General features: G+C 41.7%; 1 protein-coding gene across 4 annotated transcripts in view; it reads left to right on the forward strand.

The window, feature by feature from the left end:
• The window catches only part of EDIL3 (EGF like and discoidin domains 3), a 681,338-nt gene that overhangs the window by 191,318 nt on the left and 466,186 nt on the right, over nucleotides 1-23,834 (forward strand). For 2 of the 4 annotated variants that reach the window (XM_088457918.1, XM_088457920.1), the window contains exon 3: nucleotides 13,126-13,161. The exons of 1 other annotated variant lie outside the window; for it this stretch is intronic. In XM_088457918.1, coding sequence (XP_088314044.1) covers nucleotides 13,126-13,161 — 36 coding nt within the window. Of the gene's footprint in view, nucleotides 1-13,122; nucleotides 13,162-23,834 lie in introns of all 4 variants that reach the window. One more of the 4 variants, XM_088457916.1, reaches the window with a different exon arrangement.

A 23,834-nucleotide genomic window follows, 5' to 3' on the forward strand; every position in this document is an offset into this window, starting at 1 on the left:
GTCGTTGGGCACCCAAAACAAATAGCCGTCCAAAAAACAATTGAAACACCCCTACTGACTCTTAACTTTGTGAATATGAATAAACTCATTATTATACAGATACTTTCTGATCTCCTTGATGCTTGAGATGGGTGATAAGCTAAAAGGTAGCGCCTACTAATTTGGCGCAGAATGGCTGCCAGTTACTGTACCTCCAGGCACACTCTCCACTGGTCAGTACAGGCAAAGACGCTGCAGGGACCCTGTGTTGGGAGAAACAAATGTTTTACAGTATATGATTATGTCAAAGGTGACACTCACTCACCATGTGGTTATTCCCCTCTGTCTCCCAACCTTTACATCATCTCTAAGCTTTCTCTCCATACTTGTACCTCTATTTGGATATTCTGAAGATAAGCAAACAGTGTCTGATTGTACTTACTGTCTGCATGGTGCTCTTCATTGTTCTCACTTAGGGGGAGATGTATCAAAAATTCTAAAGAGGGCAAGTGGAGTTATTGAAGATAGACCCAATTAAGCTTTTGGCTATCGTTCATCTAGTACATTCTATAAAATGATAGGTAGAATCTGATTGGTTGATAAAACCAACTGCTCTACTTGTCTTAAAGTTTGATACATTTCCCCTAAGACTGAAGCTTCCCTCTCAGGTATCATACTAACATTTCTCTCAGCTCACTATCCCTATAGTCATGATGTTAGTGAGGACTCCCAGGTCACTAATGACAAGGTTCAGCTTCCACTTGTGAAAGTCACCAGGCTCAAGTCCTGGTCATCAGCATTCAAGGGGCAAAGTAATCATCAACTCGTGAGAACTTTGATTTGCAGTTAGGATAACTCCAAAACTGTAGACATCACAGGCATCATAACTGGTATATGTATACACCAATTATACTGCAAATCACCTGACATATAACTATCACCTAATTCCACCTCCGAGCTACTGGCTGTTGAACTGTGGTCCTTTACATGGGGTGTGACATGGTAAAGAATTATTAGAATTTAAATGCAAAAGTCGCTTTACCCGGTTAAACCCGATGCATTTGGGTGAGACGTGCAAAAAGTAATGGGCACCCACCGGCACAAAGCAATTGAATATCACCATGTCTAAAGCGACGGGAGAACGCCATGCAAAAAGAATTGAATTGCCCCCTTGGCAAGCAGTGAAAAGAGTGGAGAAGTGGATCAGCTTCTATCTATCATGTTATAGAATGTACTTGACAAATGCTACCTTAAAGCTTATTGGTTGCTAAAGGCAACTTCTTCACTTGTCAACTCTTTGGGTAAATGTAATAGGGTGAGAGGATAGAAAATGTGAGAGTTTATCAGTAAACTTTCACACTTTTTATACTCGGCCAATGTAATAGAGTCTGAGAACATGGAACTTGCATGTTTTTAGACTAAAAAACTCTCACGATTTAAACTCTCATCCAGATGTTTTCCCATTTTGAAGCTAAAACTAGACCAATGTGAGAATTTACTGCTAAACTCTCTCCCTATTACATTTGGCCCTTTCATTGCTTGATACATCACCCCCATTATCCCTTATGGTGCATGCACACTGTCAGATCAGACACCGATAAAGATATCATCTTGTTTGATCATCTTGCATGTGCTGGATGATCGTCATCAAACATCCAGCACAGCACCAACCCCCAAACGATAATCGCAGGTCCCTATAGTAACCAGGTCGATAACGACCAGGTTGGACTGCATGCACGGGCGATGATCGTTCTCGACCATCCGGTCCCCGTGCATCGTCCGTTTGGGGGTTGGAAGGGGCTAAAAAATGGACAATATAAACAATCTAACGATATGGTTATCGCTTATATCGTCCTGCTAAATCTGACCGTGTGTATGCACCATTACAATTGCTGCATTAAGCAGTGGCAGTATGCTATATTTCTGAGAGATCAGGATTTTTACCTTTGTTAATCCTGGCTGTCTGCAGTTCTTTCCCTCATTTTATTTTATGTTTATTCTGATTTATTTTTGTCCCACACAGTTTCAGCTTCATTCAGTAGCTGGATAGCTTTTTCAGCCTGTCCATGAGTGGTTTGTCAGCTCAATAATACATTGTTTCTGTGCATTGAGACATTTTGTTTCTTTTCCTTTGCTTGATGCTGCTCTCTCCTGTAAATAACATGGCAATCAAAAACTGAAACTAGCTATTACCTGCAACAAATGACAGTGAATCTACTACATAATATGCTAATGATGAAGAACCTCACTGCTGTTTAAGCCTCAAAGAAATAAAAGTCATAAAATTGTATGAGCACGTTATAATTGAGAAATAGATCAAGACATGAAAGGCTATAAAGTAGGCCCTATAATACAGGGAACTGTCTGACATTCATGCTGCAGAACAGTCTGTTCATGCGCTGCATGAATGCTATAAAAGAAACAAATAAATTGCTATTTTACTAAAGTGCTTTATCAGTGAGTCAATTTCTACCAAATGCATAAGATAACCTACTGGAAAATTTTAAATAGATTTATAAATATGTATTTAAATCTGCCATCATTCTGAGTCTTTTATTTAATACATTCCTGGGCAATTTTTTATATATTTGTGCAGAGCAGCTGAGCTGTGTCTCTACCTGACTTCCTAAAGACATATCAGCTTCGTCTACAAAGACAGTACAAAGAGAATGTTGGGATAAGGGAATAAAGCAAATTTGTTGTATCAGCAGATAGTAGTATCATATTTAATCATCTTGTAATACACGATATGTGATTTATCTGTGTAAGTTTGACCTAGTTTCTTTGCAATTTATCTATTAGTCTGGATTAGTAAGACTAGAACGATATTTTTCAGCACAGTCATAGGTTAAATAAAATGTACTAAGTGTTGACGTATTTGTGAAAATGTTTCCAATTTTTTTTTTCATTTATGGCTTCCATGAATTTTTGATAATATTAATGTCATTGATAAATGTGGTTTAATTATTGACAGCAGTATATCACATACTTAATGATCCAGTCAATAGAAGGTGCTGTGATGTGCACATCAATGTAATACTGTGTAATGTAAATTTTTATTGATCGATCTGTTGCTTTTTTATTACCAAATTAACTTTTTAATGCTACTGGCAATCAGAATGATAGACTTAGGAATAGTTAAACATTTGGTAAAATAAGGATAATGTCATTACGTGTGATTGTGCCTCTTATCCAGATGAGAATTGTTGGGGAAATACACAGTTTTAGGATATATGACTATGTCATGGGGTGGTCACTAACTATTACCCACCAGCTTAGTATTGAGAACTGGTAGAAGCTCTGTGGGTGTCCTAAGTGGTTTCCGTCCCCCCATATCTTGAAAGCAGGAGTGAAGGGGGGCTACTGATTGCCCGGACTTGTTGGAGTGGCTTAGGTCAGCTACTGAGGGTAACAAATGTTTCCTTTTGCAGTGCGAGGCACAGTGTCACAAGCGTGGAATTTAGGAGCTGTGTTCCCGGACTGGGCCTTGGATCTGTATTATTTGGCGCAGACGCTCGCTGGAGGAGGCTTGGCTTAATGAAGTTTCTCCGCATGAGAGGGTGCAGCGAACTGACAGGAGTTTGAGGAATGCGGCAGTAACGAGATAGCTAGGAAGCTACGTGGAGCGGCTGGATAGCCTAGGGTAGACGTTGGTAGCTGAGTGGCTATGTGGCGCGGCTGGTTAGCCGTGGGTAGACGTTGGTAGCTGAGTGGCTACGTGGAGCGGCTGGATAGCCGTGGGTAGACGTTGGTAGCTGAGTGGCTACGTGGAGCGGCTGGATAGCCGTGGGTAGACGTTGGTAGCTGAGTGGCTACGTGGAGCGGCTGGATAGCCGTGGGTAGACATTGGTAGCTGAGAGGCTACGTGGAGCGGCTGGATAGCCGTGGGTCGATGTTGGCAGCTGAGTGGCTACGTGGAGCGGCTGGATAGCCGTGGGTAGACGTTGGTAGCTGAGTGGCTACGTGGAGCGGCTGGATAGCCGTGTGTAGACGTTGGTAGCTGAGAGGCTACGTGGAGCGGCTGGATAGCCGTGGGTAGACGTTGGTAGCTGAGCGGCTACGTGGAGCGGCTGGATAGCCGTGGGTAGACGTTGGTAGCTGAGCGGCTACGTGGAGCGGCTGGATAGCCGTGGGTAGACGTTGGTAGCTGAGCGGCTACGTGGAGCGGCTGGATAGCCGTGGGTAGACGTTGGTAGCTGAGCGGCTACGTGGAGCGGCTGGAGCGCAGTGGGAAGGCTACTTAGCTAAACTAAGAAACTAGTTGCACTGGCAACTTGTGTGAGCATTGGGGATCCTTTTATAGTGGACACTGGGAGCTGACAGGCTGAGAGAGAAGGAGAAGGCTCCTCATTGGTGGAAGTGGGGTCACATGGGCAATCCAAGATGGCCGCGCCCATGGACCGGAGGACAGCGCTTCCTGGAGGTAGTCAGCAGGGACCAGCAGTGAGCAGGAGCCGGCGTGGGAGCAGCACAGCAGCGGGACCCTCCAGAGGACAACAGCGTACAGCGCCCGCACAGGTAAGCGACGGGGTCTGATTCTGGGGTCTCCAGGCCGGCGTGTGACACACAGTTTTATGGTGCCGTGAATAGGTTTTTTTGAAGTTTAGGGGGAGGGGCCATGGTTATGGCTCCCGGTTTTGGCCATGCTTACAATATATTGTTCCCGTTCAGCTCTTGAAGGCTATGCTTGGAAGTAACACCATCCTCAAGCATTATGGCCCCACTCCCTGCTGGCAGGAGGTGGGGCAGAATCTAATGTTGCACAAGAGGAATATGTATCCAAGCTTCTAAAGAGGATGTACATTGACCATAGCAACCAATCAGTTTCTGACTAAATTTTTATAAAATGTTCTCAAAAATGATAACTAGAAGCTGATTGGTTGCTATGGATGATTTTTCTATGTTTTCTCTGTATAAGGTTCGTTTATGGTGATGGGATGTGTTATACTAGTCTAGTGCAACTCTTTCACAAGGCCATAACTAGGGTGGTGCGGTTGGTGCTGCTGCACAGAGCGCAAAAGCTCTAATGGCAGAACCGGCCACCCACTGCAATTTGTAACCGCCAGCTCTTCCACTGAAGGGACATGTCACTCATGCATCCTTGTGTCCGCCTCCCTCCTGACCCGGTCCCGCTGCGCACTGTCTCTTGGGATAGGAGAGCGCGCCCACAGTTCCTAGGGTGAGGAGCTGTCAGGGGTGCAGTATGATAAGCGGCGGCGCGGTGTCCATCAGTAAGCTCTGTCTGCAGCAGGTACTAAACAGACAATGACAGGTCCGGCAGCAGCGGCAGCCAGCAGTAGTATGTCCCCAGCAGGTGTGTGACAATGCCAGTGGGGAGAGTGTTTGATCCCCGGCAGTCAGGGTGACTCATCTGTGGTCTGTTCCAGTGCAGTGCATGCATGTGAGGGAGTTGGGAGGGGAGTTGAGGGGGGTTATTAATCTTGAATTATGAATTAAATTTATGAGAATCCCCTTAGAGCACTACTACTGTGTGGGCATAATGTGTATAAGGTGCAGGGCCGTAGAGAGCCCTGGCGGGCCCAGGTACAGAGGGGGCATGGCCTAGTCATGGGTGGCGTGGCCAAACCCCCTTGAGCAAATAATTTAAAAAAGCACTGGGAGGGTGGCGCTGTAAGCTCCTCAGCCCGGCACAAAGCCAGGGGGGCACGATCAGTGTGATTGCTCCCCCCCACAGGCAAAGGAGACTGCTGTGGCTGCTGCTCAGCAGCCACAGCAGTCTCCCACTGCAGCTCAGCACACGCTGTTTGCTGGGCTGCTGTGAGAGTGAGAGAATGGAGAGGGACGGTGCCGGACCCGGGCACCCGCCGGGCCCCTCAGGAAGCCCGGGCCTGGGTGAACAGTACCCGCTCCCCCCTCTCTGCGCCCCTGATAAGGTGCACTACTGTGTTGGCATAATGTCTATAAGGTGCACTACTGTGTGGGCATAATGTCTATAAGGTGCACTACTGTGTGGGCATCATGTCTATAAGGTGCACTACTGTGTGGGCATAATGTGTATAAGGTGCACTACTGTTTGGCGTAATGTGTATAAGGGGCTGTACTGTGTGGCATAACTTGTATTAGGCATACTACTGTGTGGCATAATGTGCATAAGGGGATTGGAGTACTACTTTGTGATGTAATGTGAATAAAGGACACTACTCTGCGGTGTAATGTGACTAATAAACACTACTGTATGGTGTAATGTGAATAAAGGACACTACTGTGCGGTGTAATGTGAATAACGGACACTACTGTATGGTGTAATGTAAATAAAGGACACTACTGTGCGGTGTAATGTGAATAAAGGACACTACGGTGCGGTGTCTTGTGAATAACGGACACTACTGTATGGTGTAATGTGAATAACGGACACTACTGTATGGTGTAATGTGAATAAAGGACACTACTGTACGGTGTAATGTGAATAAAGGACACTACTGTGCGGTGTAATGTGAATAAAGGACACTACTGTACCGTGTAATGTGAATAAAGGACACTACTGTATGGTGTAATGTGAATAAAGGACACTACTGTGCGGTGTAATGTGAATAATGGACACTACTGTGCGGTGTAATGTGAAAAAAGGACACTACTGTGCGGTGTAATGTGAATAATGGACACTACTGTGCGGTGTAATGTGAATAAAGGACACTACTGTGCGGTGTAATGTGAATAAAGGACACTACTGTGCGGTGTAATGTGAACTGGTGCTTTTGTGTGGCCAAGTCCCTTTCCTGTGAGGCCACACCCCTTTATTTTTGGCGCCTGACTTTGCCATGCACTATCCCTGTTTAAAATATAGGGGGAGGCACCAATGCTCTTTCTGGCACAGGGTACCAAAATGCTCTGCTCTACCATACCATCACTGACATGAGATGCAGCAGCTAACAGTTTCCAAGGTAAAAGAAGCTGCCAGTTGTTTCTTCTCCATGTCAGTAGCAAGCACTCCATGTGGGGGAGACAAGGGAACATTAAATGGGTTAAACTTATCTAGTACAATTAGATATTGGACAAAGGTGACTTGTACGACTAGTATATTAACTGTATCTTCATGGGACTATCTTACTAGCAGATCTCTCACTCCTTCTCCTCTACAAGTGTATGAGACCGAGCAGCAGAGCCTAGTGGCAGAATCTTTAGTCCCTACTTGTCCTATTCACATTTCAGGTAATTACTATATTGGTGTCATACCTTATCCACATCTGAGAGATTTAATCGCTTATCTGAACTGTCATTATGATTAACACTGTTTCTTTACTTTCCCAGAGGCTCCCATACCTTCCTAATGATTCACTCATTTCTTGTCCTATACCAAACACTGCTGACTTTTTTTCCTTAGAGGTTACCGGACTAGCAGAACTCTCACTCCGCTTCCTCCACTTTTTAGTGTGAAAGGAGCAGCAGAGCCTAGTATAGGATCTTATACCTCTACTCTCCCATTCATTTTTCTGCTATGATCCCAATAGGGCATTACCTTAGCTTGACATGTGACATTTTCCTACTAGATGCAACTTTCTAACATCTCTTGACCTGGTGTTTTTTTATCATTGTTATACATGTTTGATGTTGTATTGTCTATTATATGTTTCTTTTTATATTTTCGCCTACCATTATCTGGGTTATTATAACCGAATATTTTTCTGTCAAATACAATATGGTAGCCATGTTAGTCCTTTTTATACTTTGTAGATCTAATAAAAGTTATGTTTTAATCATGCAATGTTTGCTATTAGAGTGCACCCTTTTAGAGTTCTTGGGTTGAAGTTCTGGGACCGATACCCTGCTTTTTTCCTGATCCCTACATATTAACTCTGGGTAGCACCACCACCCTCATCATTGTTGGTTTTGCAGTACCTCTTTACTTTTAGAGGTGGCTATAGCATCAACAATATATTTCATGCATATAGTTACACACAAGATCTGTGCAGTGTTTTCATCCCTCTCCTCTCCCTTCCCCATTTTTTTCTAAGGGTAGCGATTGTTAAGACTGTACCATTGTTGTCATATAATCACAATATAAATCTTATATGTTGTGGTCTATAAAATTAGTATAAAATATTAGGCTTTAAAATAAACATGTATTATACATATTATCTATTAAATTCAGTAATATAAAACAGCTCTGTTTGAGACAGTCAATATAATTAACAGTATAAAAACCTTGTTTTATGCCGGCATAAGTTTGAAAAAATGGTTTGTAGATATAAGAGTGAGCTCACCCCTAACATATATGGAATATATACTGACAAAATTTTTTAATAGATATCCCATACAAACAAACTTGGAGTCGTATATGTTATCTGTGTGCTATTGCACTGAGGCAATTAGATGCACCAATTTTGGGGATCAACACAGGGAATGAGTCCAATATTCACCACATGTATTTGAGTCTCTTATTTTGTGTCCCATGTATCATATAATCCAAATCCGTTTGAAAAAATCGAATGAGGTTGGAGGCACTATGTGGCTCTACCTCGGTCCATGCAGCAATAGTATAGGGCTGTGTGGCTCTGTTAGATTTTTATATGCTTGTTATAGATACAGTGCTAGAGTGATTTTTCAGGCACTGTATATATATAGTGGAGCCAAGGTGTTTTCCCGTGGTGTGTGAACAGCCTGGAAGGAGAGAAATAAATTTTGTTATCACCACCTGAGTTCGTGCATGTGTTTTATGCTATCTGTCCCATGGACAAACTCACCGGTTGGTGGTGTGTTCAGAGCCCCGACTTTTCCGTGCGGCAATGGTTTGTAACGCTGTACAGCTCTGCCAGGTTCAGACCTGTTTGTTGTTCAAAGCTCCGACTGATGCGGGGGCACTGGATGGCTCTCCTCTGTTCCTGCGGCAATGGTTTGGAGGGCTGTGCGGACAATTGAAGTGGTTGTGGCACCAGCTGAAATTTTTTTTTCAAGGACCACTCCAGAGAGGTACTCGAGTGCAAAGTCTGTGTGGTATCCTGGTGCTGTATATGGACTGTCTCTATCTCCGCTGTGTGAATAAATGCTCAATGCGTTTCTGTGTCCATGGACACCTTCATCAGGAGTTTATATTGTGATTATATGAATAAAATCTATAATTTTGCCATTAAACTTTTCTTTTCTTATACATTTGTCGAAGTATTTGCACATCCTTCATTTTGGCAGCAGCTTCTCTTTGGCATCAAGTCCTTTAGGGGAGCGCTTTCTATCAGTTTTTATATAGATTTACCATTGTTGTCATGTTGGCTTTTACATTCATATCTTCTTTGAATGGATTAAACAGGCATGATGAGGCAATATTTCTGTTATTGTTGCTTTTACACTTGAAAGAACTTATTAGATCTTGAGAGTGAGTCAACTTACCTTATACAATGGAACTAATGTGTCTCATATTAGCCAGATAGGGCTTTCTATATTAAGAAGTATATACAGTGGATTATGGACCAATGGTTTGTGTACAGCTCCGATGTTAGAAGATCTGTGTATGTGCATGATCTGTACTGCACATGTGCAAATCTCCATCTGAGACCTTGCTCGCAGTGCCCAGACGCCAAAGCCTGATTAACAGTCTGCGACCATTGAGGGGAGCAGTGTCATTGTACGCAGAGTGATCCAGGAAAGGCTTTAAATAGCCCTGTGCTGGTTCTTAAAATGCAGGGCCACCCTACACATTTTGGCCCATGTATTTTAAAAACCACCACAGGCTGTACAGAGCCCGGGGCTGGTAATGCTTCTTGGGAGGGGGGGCACGTGTTTTTTAAAACACACAGACAGAAGCCTTCACGGATCTCACTAATCAGTGAAGGCTTCTATATAACTCGCACCTTTTAATGCTAGTCGCAGTAAAAGGTGTGAGTTTACATAGGAAAATACTCACCCAGATTCACATAGTGTAGTAGCCTCAGGCTCAAAAGTTTGCAGGCTATTACATTTGCCAGTCATGGCACCAACTCGTACCTTCAAAATATGCGAGAAGGCGCGAGTTAGATTTTTACTTTAACTCAAACCCTATAACATTTGGCCCATAGTGAATTCCGACAAGTAATTAGTTTAGTGTATAATGAGTAAACTGGGGGAATACATTCTAAATACAAGAAAATAGAGAAAATCTGACATTTAGTACAATTTGCTACCATGTTGCTTTATTCTATTTAACTTTACTACTTTATTTTATTTTGAGCAGCTCATGTTGTTACAAGTATTTACAGTGTTAAAAAAGAATGTTTCCTTGAATATTTATAGTTACAGTATGTAATCACAGCTTGCCGAATTGGGCAGGAATCCAAGCACACAGAATTATTATATTTAGTTTGTTTAAAATACAATTCTTGCAGGTGTTTACATATCGGCTTTTTCAAACTGACACTTTTTTCTGAAACATCTGTATGTAACTTGTTAGATAATACATAACACAACATTAAAATGCTGTGAGCCAGGATGGCAGTTGTGCACATTAATATCCTATTTTATTTTACTTTACGATATCCCCTAAAAGTATTATTGAAACGTTTATATTTAAGTCACGCTGGTTTACTCATTTAAGCACTTTTATTGCATACCAAAGAAATAGACATCTGATAATTATTTTATTGAGGCAGAAAATATATTACACCTCCATTAGATAAGTAAATATAAAATTATACAGTAAAGGTCATTTACAAATCTGTAAACTGTCTACTTGTCTTAGCTCATTTATAACTGCACACAGACATCTGTTTGAGATCTGCCCTAAGAAAATCACTTGAGAAATGTGAGTACTGTTTTTGTTTAGTAGCTTGTATATTGTACCATAATTACTCATGGTGGAAAAAGTGATTACAAATCTTTAAAGTTCATCCTACTACTAGTACAATATGCGAAAAGCCACGAGGGGTGCAAGATGAGGTGCTGTTGCCGGCGTTTTAACCCTTCGTGGCAAAATTGGATTGACTCCTGTGTATCCATAGGTGCACTAGAATACTTAATTATGGCTAGTGTGAAAAGATTACAGAGCAGGGAATACTGTACATTGGATGGACAATAATCTGTGTTGTTACCACAAATAAGAGTAGAATGTTATTGGACATCTAATAGAGAGTAGAATGTTATTGGACATCTAATAGATGAATAAACAAGTATTGTATAATGGACCAATCCTGTTTTACTGATGGACCACTGAAATATCATATTGCAGTACAAGACTGTACAGTAAAAGGGCGCAAGTAATGGAGCACAAACAACACATAGTCCCAGCATGTTATTATTTTGTTTATTTATATAGAGCCACAATTGATGCATTACTCTACAGAGAATATTTGTCAGACATCCGTCTCTGCCCCACTGAAGCTTCCAGTCTAAGGCCCTCATTCAGAGCCGTACGCTCTGAGCAGAGCGCACGCTCTGAATGAGGGCCGGGCTCCATTTTCATGGAGCGTCCTCCTGGACGCTCGTATAGCTGTGGGTCACCACCCACAGGCTATACGAGCGTGCTTTTTGATGGCCGCGATGGTCGAGACCATCGCGACCATCGAAATTGCGAGCCGGAGCCTGCGGTTGAGGTTTTCAACCGCAAGCTCCGGAGTGATTTTGGCTCTATCAGAGCCAAAATCACTCCCACTGACATCACTAGTGATGTCAGTGGGCCGGCTTCTGACGGGAGGCGTTCCCGTGGGAACGCCCCCGTCAGGGAGGCACGCCCCCGGCACGCCCACCAAAGGGGGCGTGCTGTCAATCAACATTGACAGCACGCCCCCTTTGATCGGACACAACGAGCGAAGGACTTTCCTTCGCTCGTCGCGTCTGGCGCATGCGCACGACGGAGCTCCCTCCGTCATGCGCATGCTCAGTGCATAACATCGACCCACTTGCGAGCGGACAGCCGCTCGCGAGTGGGTCTGAATCAGGCCCTAAATTCCCTAACACACAAGCAGGGACATTTTAGTCAGCAGACACTTTACATATTAGTATGTTATTTGAATTGTTGAGAGGAAACCGGAGCACCTGGGAAAAACTTATTCAAACATGGGAAGAACAGATTACCTGGTTGGTAATCAAACTCATGACTCCAGTGCTCTAAAACAGCTATACTTACCACTGCACCACTGTGCTGTATCATATGACACTCATAGAGCTCACCCATGCTCAGCAGAGTAACTTTTCTCTTTGAACCTTGACCATGTGATGTTATTGTCACACTGGGGAAAATGTATCAAACCTTCTAAAGAGGACAAGTGGAGTTATCAGCTTCTAGCTAATATTTTATTGGATGTACTAGAAAACTGATAGTTTGAAGCTGACTATTGCTATGGGCAACTTATCCACCTGTCCTCTTTAGAAGGGTTGATACATCTCGCCCAGTGTTAGCACAGACCATTACCACAGTCTAGGAGTTCTTGGTATAAAGGAGCTGATTCAGGGCCGCTCGCAAGTGCTGTGCACTCGCAAGCGGCCCGATGGTAACGCACTGCGCATGTGCCGCGTCCGGCGTGCACGTGTGTGAGCCCCACTGAGTGACTAAAGTTCAGTTGCTACGGGGCTCACTACAAAATGGGGCGACTGTTGATGGTGAGTGACATCTCGCCCTGTTTTGTTGGCGGGTGGGGGGGTGGCTAAACAAACGCAGGTGTTCTCTTAGGAATGCCTGCCATTTGTTGGGAGAGGTTACTGACATCACTACTGATGTCAGTAGTGGACTTCCTGCTCTATTAGCGCAGAGAGTCCACTTGGGCTTGCGGCAACTAGACCCTACCCCAGGGTCTCGTTGCAAGCCTTATGGTCGCGATAATCGCCATGGTCTCCTGGCCGCTAGCACAAGCTGTGGGTGGTCTCCCACAGCTTTGCGAGCAGCTGGAGAAAAAAAAATTAAATTAGAAACGCCCACATTCAGAGCAAGCGCCCGCCAGCAGTGAGTGGCTCTGAATCAGGGCCAAAGACTGTGCTGGGAGTCTCTGCTTGAGCTGTCTGAACACTTTATATTGTTTTTTTAAGTTCATAATCTGATTTGATGCTTCTCTGCAAAAATAATGTGCATATGTCTTATGGGACCAGGACTCACTAGTGAAGCCTCTGGATAAATATTGAGTTGACTGATCTAAAATTATTTCAAAATGTGGGTAACTGAATTCCTTTGTTTGTAGGTATGTGTTTGTCTTATTTCTATTTTTATGTTATTTTCTTTTGTTTCAGCAGCAGCAGCAGCAGCAGAAGAGGAGTCTGCGTTCATAGGTAAGATGAAAAAGCCATATTTAATTTTATACGGTTACAGAAGAATATTTCTTTTTTATTGATGGAGTCTTAATTTATACCATTTCATATTTTACATTTAATATAAAGTCATAGGGCCTGATTCAGCTTGGATCACAGTTGCTAATACGCACGCAATTGGGCGAATGTTGCGTTCTGCAAATGCGTCTGCATCAGAGTGATTGTCAGGAAGTGCTGTTTGTGGGTGTTGATGGGGGACGGGGGGGTCGAGCAAACGCAGGCGTGCCAGTGCGTTTCATCCTTGCTGAATAATGCCCCATTTATTCCTTAGTTACATACTGTAGCTGACACAGATGTTAAAATGCAAAAGTCTAAATTGAAAAACAAACCTTTCTTTGATAACATTCTTTGATGTTATTCTGGTACCTTGTATCAAGTTTACCCCAAACCTTTTAGATTATAAACCTTTTTGCACAAACCTTTCAATATTGTATGTAGCACTGTATAATATGTCAATGCTTTATAAATAAAGGATGATAGTAGTATGATTATCCTCAACAATATTAAAATATAGATGTGATGGTCATTAATAGGAAAACCCTGTACAGTACATCTTAATTTACAGTCTAAAGCAGATCAGCTTGGGCAGGACCAGTGGTTAACAAATTACCTGGTATGTATTTGGTTGTCAGGTCAAATGACCAGATCATATTGTGTCTCTTATTAGAATTGTAAGATACTTACATACCTTAACAAACCAGCTATTTCTCTGGAAATCTGGCAACCACTGCCTAATGGTCCATTATGCAGAAAAAATTATTATGTCAAAAAAGATTCATGTAAAATAATAAACAATATATTCCGGATTACAATGTTCTTTCATAAAAATACTAAGAACAATATGGCCAATTACTGTTTTCATGGCAGTCAGAGAGTACTGTTAGTGTGGAGTGTATATTGTATACCTGGGTATATAAATCATCATTGACTCAATATACTGTAGCTGCCTTCACTAATTGTCTTCTGTAACCCAATTTTCTTTAAGGGGAAGCTAAGCTCATATTTTTTAACAGCCTGATTTAAGGGCTGATTCATAGTTGGGTTTGCGTAAAGCTCAGAGATCTGCGCATATGCACAATCTCCTTCTGGGAAAACGCTTGCAATACCCAGATGCCGCATCCTGATTGACAGGTGTGCTGCAGCCAGTAGCTTCATCCTTGTACACAGCTTTACTGGTTTTAGGTGCGTAAAAACACCAGCCATCCTGAGTAACCTGTAGGTTACTCAGACAACCGATATTCATGCGGAGTGACACAGCGGATAACAGCAGCCGGCAGGAGGCATCTATTAACACAAGATGCCTCTTGCGGCATAAGCATATTTTAGCATAGCAGCTACATGCTGTGCTTATAGCATACAGCTCTGAATTAGGCCCTTATTCGCCCTATAGTTGAGTAAAAAGTATGGCTTGCAAAAAATATACACCCAATAATAGAGAATCATTTGTATTGTTAGTTTTATTTTAATGTGAGTGATAAGTTTTTATGGGATGCTGTTAATTTACCGTCGCACGGAATGCCGACCCGACGGCAGAAGGCCATTCCTAATGAGGTAAGCCGAGGAAAGTTAGGCTGTAGCTGCGGGGGAGGGATAGGTTTAGGCTCCCCTGGGGGGACTTAGACTTAGGCACCCCCCGGGGAGGGTTAAGCTAGGGGAAGGGGGGGGGTTAGGGCTAGACACCCCGGGGGAGAGGTTAGGGTTAGGCACCACCCTGGGAGAGTTAGGTTTAGGGTGCGGGAAGTGGGGGGTTAGTTTTATGCACCCCCGGGAGGGACTTAGGGTTAGGCAACATCCCGGGAGTTTTAGGAGTAGGCACCACCAACGGAGGGTTAGGGATAGGGGGAGGGACAGGGGAGGGTTAGCATACTTACGAGCCCCAGTAGGGATGTACTCCCTTCGGGTTTCCGGCGTCGGTATAAGAACCGGCGGCTACTCAGCCGTCAGTATTTCATACCGATTCCGTTTTATTACGTGTTTATGTGGAAAGAACAAATATTATACTCTTCAAAGTTAGCTAAGTAAACCTGAATGGACCAGCCAAAGGTTACATATTTGTAGCTAGATGCAGCGCAAAGGCATCTCTTTTTGCAGGCAGGAAACATGTTTGCATTTGCACGTAACACACAAATAATTAGCAGCTTTTTTAATACTGAGATTAGTATTGAGCTAGAACACACCTCCCCCTCAGCCCTGAGCCTGTATGCATACTATAAATGTGCCACCCAACCTGCAGCACAACATGGTTCTGCCAAACTTGTATCTTCTAGCTAGATTTGCTTCTAACTCTGAATGAGACACTTTATCCAAAGAGCAGTCACCAGTGTTTTGGACTAGTGTTGAAATTAGGGGATTTTTCAATTCCCCTGATGAGATAACAAAGAGTATGTGATCTATTCAGCTTTCAATAAATGAAGTTTTGAAGACAGCGTGTAATTAATGTTATTAAACTGCAATCTAGAGAACATTATTTGCACTTGATCTGAAATTGCTTTGGATGTTTTTTTTGTATTTCAATACACTTAAAGCAAAAATGTCACTCTGTACTAAATATAATTTTCAAAGCAGCATGAAGTTTCATTTTAAGTGTAAATTTGTGTCTTGGTCGATGTGTCCAAAAACAGGAAACACTGTATTGATACTGTTTATTTATTGAATTCAATTTTGTTTTTGTTTTTTGTATTCCTGTGTTGAATTTAAATTCTGCACCGAGCTGTGCATCTATTATATGGCACAATCAAACTGATGAAAGTAACTTTTACAGGTTGTAATTGTAGTTGCCATTTGATTGAAAGACTGCACAAATTGCAATATTTATTAGCCAAATGATAAAAAAACAACAGCCAATGCATTAGCCTAGTCACTCTACCTGTCAAGCTGTACTAAATAATTAGTTTACATCCTCTTGTATGACTTGGTGTGTATTTGATGTTAAGAACCATAAATCAATCAATGAAGGCACACTAAAAGAAACATGTTATCAATACATCAATACATTGAGTTCTTAAGTAAACTGTGCTGTGACAAAGTGACAAAGATACAAGGGATTGCTTGGAAGTGCTTACTTTGTATGGTAATTACAGTGTTCGTAATATGTTTCTTCAATTACTATTCTCCGCCTAATGCAATTGGCATCAATAAGCAGATGAAATGGAGGACAGATTTAGCAAAGTTCTATTCTGGTAAAAGGATAGCCTCTATTACTGTGCTCTGGGTACAGGATGAAATGTCAGTTAATAAAGTCTTAAATTGTTCCGGCTCCGTCCACTATGCAGTGAGCTGTGCCTGGCGGCAGCTCCGCTCCGGACCTAGCGTTCCCGCTATTTCACGGCTGTTTGACAGCCTCCAATCTGCCACCTGAAGCACCCACTGTTATTCCTGACCCTCCTCACCTGTATGGAATGGTATTTTCTGCCCTCAATGCCGGGGAAATCACAGAGAAACCGCTCAGACCGCCGCCCCTCCGAATCCAAGATGGCGGCCGTGACTTCACTGCAGGTAGACTCTGCATCCACTGTAACACAGTCTGCAGTACAGGCACCTTCTGACTCAGCTACAGGTGCCTCTGACTCCTTTATAACATATGGGGAGGTGGTTCAGGCCATTAAAGAAGCTATGGGTCCCATACTTTAGGAACAGGCAGATCTTTTTCAGCAAACAATGTCTGCCTTAAAGGGCCAGATGCAGCAATTATCCCAGAGTCTCTGAGACTGAGAATGTTTCTGGTTCCAATTTTCATGAACTTAACACCCTCAAGGCTGACTATACTACCCTACACAAATCTCATTTGCATTTACTTTCTAAAGTTGACAACCTTGAGAATAGGTTGCATCGTAACAACTTAAGAGTGGTAGGACTATCAGAAACTCTTAAAGGGACAGATCTTGTTAAATTCCTGTCTACTACACTCCCTGCTCTTTTGGATGTTGCTGAGGGTTGTCGGGATATTATTGTGGAAAGAGCTCACCATCTGGGCCCACAGAAGAATACCCCTGACCGCAGACCCTTAGTCGTAATTTCCAGATGCCTGAACTTTATTCACAATGATATCATATGGTCAGCATCTCACAGACACCGGAATTTAGCATGGGAAGGTCACCGATTATTTATATTTCAAGACTTTTCTACAGAAGTGACTAAAGCCCGGAAAGAATTTTCCCCTATCTGCCAAGATTTAATCCAGCATGGCCGCCTCTTTGCTCTTTTATTCTGGGCACATCTGAGATTATATGATGGTGATACTTATAAAGATTTCACTACTGCTGCAGATGCTGAAGCATATCTGCGAGAGTTATCTGAATCTGAAAAAGCTGCTAGACCCTCTACTCCTGCCTCCTCTGCGGCGGACTGAGCAGAATGTATCTTACTAATTCCCATGTATATTACATTTATAATTTACTATGCTCTCTGATGGTCTATTTATGACAGTTAGAATATACTGCTGTATTGTTTTTTATCACACAGTTCTTAATAAGTTGTTTGCTGGAAATTATGTTGCTACTTATTTAGCTGGGCCGGGACTAAATTTCTTTTGGCGCATAACACCAGTGCCTACCGGAAGTTGCTGTTTAGATAATGAAACAGTCTATACACTACGATAAGCATTTACCTCTATTTTCAATAATGGCTGTATTCTTCTCATCCCTTTGTATGTCTCCTTCTTACCGTGTTCTTGCTCCCTCCCCTTGTCCAATGTAAATATTATGTTTTTGCTTATTTCAGTTTTATGACATTCTATGGGTAATAAAAACCAGCTCTACCGATGTGCTGTATGGTCCACAATCCTCTAAAATTATCTTAGATTAACGTTATGTCACAGATAAAACTTGGTACTTGAGTGTTGTGAGATGTCATTCCCCAATAAAACGCAAAAGATATTATTGTATTTAAATAAATTACACCTGGATTTGGTGTGTTTGCAGAAAACACATTTGGTCGCAACTGAAGTGGCCAAACTTAATTCATTAGGGTGGAAGGTGCGGGCGTCGTCCACATATAACTCCAAATCCAGAGGAGTAATGGTTATGGCCAAACACTACCTTCCTATCTCAGTTCTTTCAACTACAACAGACCCTGAAGGACGTTATATCATTATAGAAACGTCCATTTATGATGTACCCTACGTGATTTGTTCCGTCTATGCTCCCAATAGAAATGACAAACTCTTTATGCACTCTGTATTGTCTAAATTATATCCTATATGCAGTGATAATTTAATTTTATGTGGTGATTTCAATATGATAGTTTCGAGAGAGATGGATTGTCAATATCCATCTCGCCGATCTACACACACACCTAGGTTTGGTATTATATATGTTAGCAGCAGTAACATCTAATGGATATATGGAGAGCCAAACATCCCACTGAAAAGGATTATTCATGCTTGTCGGCTACCCATGGCTCATTATCTTGTCTGGACTATATTTTGATGTCCGACTCTATTTTCTTGAAAACATTAGATAGCTGCATTGAGCCAATCAGTTTATCAGACCATGCTCTCGTCTGGGCTACATTGGCGGTTAATATAGATAAGGGTCCATTTCGACAATGGCGGTTCCCTTCTCATTTGATGTCTTCATTAAAATTTTGCAATAAGATTGAATCCTCGTGGCAGACCTACCGGCAGGATAATCTTTTATATGCACAGGATGACCCAATGTTGTTTTGGCAAGCCTCAAAAGCTGTACTCAGAGGGGAAATAATTTAGCATGTTACTCATAGTGGAAAAAGATTTTTGTCGATATTTAAATCTGCTCAACAGTCTCTTACAGAATCTTTTTCTATATATAATATATAAATCTTCTCTAACTTCTGACCACAAAAAAACATATTTGGAATGCAAAACTCACTTTGATGGGATTCTGACTGATATGAGAGATTGGTATACCTTTTATAAAGGGTTTCAGTTCTATAAACATGGCAACAAAACTGGACGCCTGTTATCTAATCTTTTGAGAGGTCCACGATCGTTGACCCTTATTAAGAGGTTACGAACTCAATCCGGTTCTTATACCTCCTCCAGCAAACAAATAGTTGAGGAATTCCTCTCTTTTTATGCTCGGTTATATGCTGCACCTACCCCCGATGAAACAAACCGTGATTCTTTTTGGTCCACGAGTAATCATCCCTAATTGCCCTCCGACTTGGCTACATCACTGACTACCCCGATTTCAGATGTTCAAAAAATTATACAAGGTATGAAATCTGGCAAAGCCCCAGGCCCTGAAGGGTATAGTGGGGAATCTTACAAATTTCTATCCCCCAAAAATGCAGAAACTCTAACCCTTGTATACAACCACATTTTGACTACTAAATCCCTACCTCCTCCCCCATTTTAACTCAGCAGTACTTAAAGTTCTGCCCAATCCAGGCAAAAGATTTGGAATGTTCCAGCTCCTACAGGCCTATATCGCTCCTAAATATTGAGATAAGATTTTCTTAAAGATCCTAGCGGAATGAATGAAAGTATTACTGCCCAGACTGAATCATGAAGACCAAACTGGGTTTATCTGGGGACGACATTCGACGGCCAATATACGCAGGGTACTAGCAGCATCTTATTGGGTACACTCATTAAAGACTACTGATTTATACTGATTTATACACTATGTTATCCTTTGATGCCGAAAAGGCCTTTGACCTGGTGTTCTGGGACCATTTATTTTGCACATTACATAAATTTGGGTTTCATTCTGATATTATCTTGCTTCTGACCTCACTATATGCTAATTCATCCTCACAGATTGTTTGTAATGGCTATATTTCTGATCCCTTTAGTATATATAGGAGCACCGGACAGGGGTGTCCCCTATCACCCTTGTTATTTGCTCATGCATTAGAGCCACTTGCCATGGCCTTACGTGGTTCAACAGAGTTCCGAGGAATCCGGGTTGGGCAATTGATCTTAAGGTGGCATTATTTGCCGTTGATATGCTTTTATTTATGTCCGACCCGGTTTCCTCGGCTCCTGAGGTAATGCGGCTGATGGACCTTTTTGGATCCTTCGTGGGTTATAAGATGAATGTGGCAGAATACTTACCTCTTTCTGGTTCCCCTGCTGACTTCCTTTCAATCCCCCTTTTTTTCACAATTACGCCTAGCGTGTCCTGCTCTAAAATATTTAGGGATACATATCCCTCTGGATATGGAAAAACTAAACTTTTCTCCATTGCTCCACTCCTCTCAAAATTACTGATGGACTGGCTATCACTACCTCTATCTTTGCTAGCTCGTGTTGCTGTTTTGAAAAGTATTGTATTCCCTAAAATTTTGTACCCCATGTTGCCGATCTCCCTTACCAAAACAGACCTCCATGCTCTTCAAAAACTATTCACTAAATTAATTTGGAACCGTAGCAAATCGAGGATTGCTCTGACTAAGCTACATCTGCCTCGACGGGAGGGGGGACTGAGTGTTACCGATCTCAAAATTTTTTCATTATCAGTTTCCTTCCGGTACATATCAGACTGGCTTTTAAATCGCTCTTTTTACACCTCCCTGTGGATAAAGAATTGTTCAAACCATACTCTCTGAGCGCTCTCCTTCATACACCCAGAAAATCACTCTCTCACCAAATTCTACAAAACCCCTTATTCAAAGATACCTACCTAGCCTGGATTGCATTGAATCGCAAGTTGAAACATGATTGGCGCTTTACCTCATTTATACCTATTTATGGTAACCCGTAATTTCCCCCTACTATGGATAACAAGGGTTTCACTGACTGGAATCAAATGGGAATTCTATTAGTTAATGACATATTTGAACCTGGGGGCGATTTATTACCATTTGCATCCATTAGAGAGACCTTTAAGATTTAAAATAGGAATTTTTATATGTATCTTCAACTACGACACTATATCCATAGCTTACCTTAAGCTTTTGCATATCAAGATAAACCTGACCCTATAGTAACACTTTTAACATTCATAAAATCCCATCCTTATCACACTAGATTGTTAAATGCTATACTTAATAAGAATGATGCTTCTAATTTCTGGAAATCTCTACATGCTAGTTGGTCTAAAGATATACCATCATTGTCATACTCCTCAAAAATTTTGATTCCACAATGAAACATTTGTGTACAGCAACGCTCCAAGAAGTACATTATAAAGTTTTGAACAGAGCTTATATTTCACAGCATCAGTGGAAATATATGGTCCCTGGCGAAACGGGTCAGTGCCTGAAATGCCACTATGCCTCAGCTTCCTTTTACCACAATTTCTGGGAGTGTGGTAAGATTCGCCGATTCTGGTATAAAATAATTGTTCTTATTAATAAAAAAATTTCTCTACATTTAAACACAGATCCTTTAGCAATATTATGTCTTCATTATGATAACTGGGATCTGGGCCCGAGTCGTAGGTCTCTTATCTTATCTGATCTCTTTATCACTGTTGCTAACTCAACAATCCACCCCACCCCACAAGCTCGCTGCCTTGGTGTCATCCTTGATTCTGAACTGTCCTTTGTTCCCCACATTCAATCTGTCTCAAAATCATGTTACATACATCTAAAAAACATATACAAAATTCGACCATATCTCACACAAGACACTGCAAAAACTCTAATCCATGCACTCATTATTTCCCGCATTGACTATTGCAATAGTCTCCTTACTGGTCTTCCCAAAAACAGGCTATCGCCATTACAATCCATTATAAATTTAGCTGCGAGGCTTATCTTCCTTGCCAAATGTTCATCATCTGCTGCCCCGCTCTGTCAGTCCCTCCATTGGTTGCCGGTTTTCTACCATATTCAATACAAAATACTGTTACTTACACATAAGGCCATTAACTGAATTACACCGACATACATCTCTTCACTCATGTCAAAATATCTCCCAACCCGACCTCTCCGCTCAGCACAAGATCTGCGTCTCTCATCCCCGCGCGTTACTTGCTCCCATTTACCGTTACAGGACTTTCTTCAGGCTGCACCCACTCTATGGAATGCCTTACCACGCACAATAAGACTTACCTCTAGTCTTCAATCCTTCAAGCGTTCCCTGAAAACTCACCTCTTCAGACAAGCTTATCAGATTCCAGAACTGACCACATAACCTTCATAGCTTCCATGTCTTATTACATCCCCTCTCACAGTCCACACATAACCTCACATATTGTCTTTCCTTCACATACCCCTGACATTTGGCCGACATTCTTGTGTGACTGGATCATGCAGCCCACCAAGAAACTCTGCATTCTGGCTGGACCAAATTGCAATATATATAGCACCTATCCTTGTGTATCATTGCCTATTTCCCTATAGATTGTAAGCTTGCAAGCAGGGCCCTCTTACCTCTATGTCTGTCTGTTATTACCCTGTTTTGTTCTATAAATGTTTCCAATTGTAAAGCGCAACGGAATATGCTGAGCTATATAAGCAACTGTTAATAAAATAAATAAATAAATCCCATTACTTTCTATTATTTAAAAGGCAGCCAAAAAAAAACATTCTAACCCAATGGACCAGTAAAACCCCACCGTTTCTCTCAACAGTACAACATCTACTACTTAAAATTCTGTACTTTGACAGGAGGGCTTCATTCCCAGAAGTCGAGAAGGGAGTTGTGAAATTTTATAAGAGATGGGGTCCATACATTGAACATTTGCAACTTCAATCTCTGACTCAAATATTACAGGTGTTTGAAGGTACAAGTTGGTACTTATTGAAACAGCTAACCTAGATGAGTCTAGTTGAATTATTTTACTTAAATTTCAATTTACAGTATCAGTACTTGCATTATTATTATGTTTGTAAAGTTAGGGTTATGTGACTGACAGCTACAAAGGGTTGAATTTCTGATTGTCAAGATGTTCAAAATAATTATCTGTCATATTGTCCCTATGTCCCTCACTTCCTCCCTACTGTATTATCCTATTTGTACGTCTAGTCTTTCCCCCATTATTTGTGTTCATTAGATTATTGCAAAATATTGGTATGTTGGAGATGCCTTTTTCTAATATGGGCAACTGATTGTATTTTTTTTTTAAATCAGTATGGAATAATTTCAAAGCTGGACTTTGAATAATAGACTCTTATATATTTTTCAAGGTTAATATCTCATCCCATGTTATGTCACTGTTATTATTATGCCCATTGTTGAGTGATATTGTTGCTGGATTATTCCTATTTCTATTTTTGCTATATGCTCATTAGAGCTTAAATAATACTCACCAACTATATTCTTGATTCATACTATTTTATTTTTGTAATATTTGTATGTTCTTATTACAAAATCCTTAATAAAATGATTTAAAACAATAAAGTCTTAAATTGAAGCCCTGGTCCTTTGGTAGTGGGAACCCACCAGTACAGTACTCAGACCCAGCAGTTTATTTCCATTATAATATTGATCTTCACCTTGCATTATTGACTTGGCCGGGCACCTAAGTACTTCTACAGAGCACGTTTGGTTATTTGGCAGCTGCCCCTGGAAAGTAGTTGCTACCAGAATCTATATGATCTGAAAGCTTATGTGCTTTAAGCCTCTTTCCATGGTTAAACCTTCTTGTTCCAGAGATTAGTGCACAACAAGGAATCCCCATAAGAGGATAGAAAGTCCTTGCCTCTTCAAGTACTTTCCTGGGCTTCATGCCAACATTGTAGTTTAGAGAGATTCACATTTCAGA

This window comes from Taudactylus pleione, unplaced genomic scaffold (assembly GCF_031769625.1).
Source record: "Taudactylus pleione unplaced genomic scaffold, aTauple2 ptg000792l, whole genome shotgun sequence".
Lineage (NCBI taxonomy): Eukaryota > Metazoa > Chordata > Amphibia > Anura > Myobatrachidae > Taudactylus > Taudactylus pleione.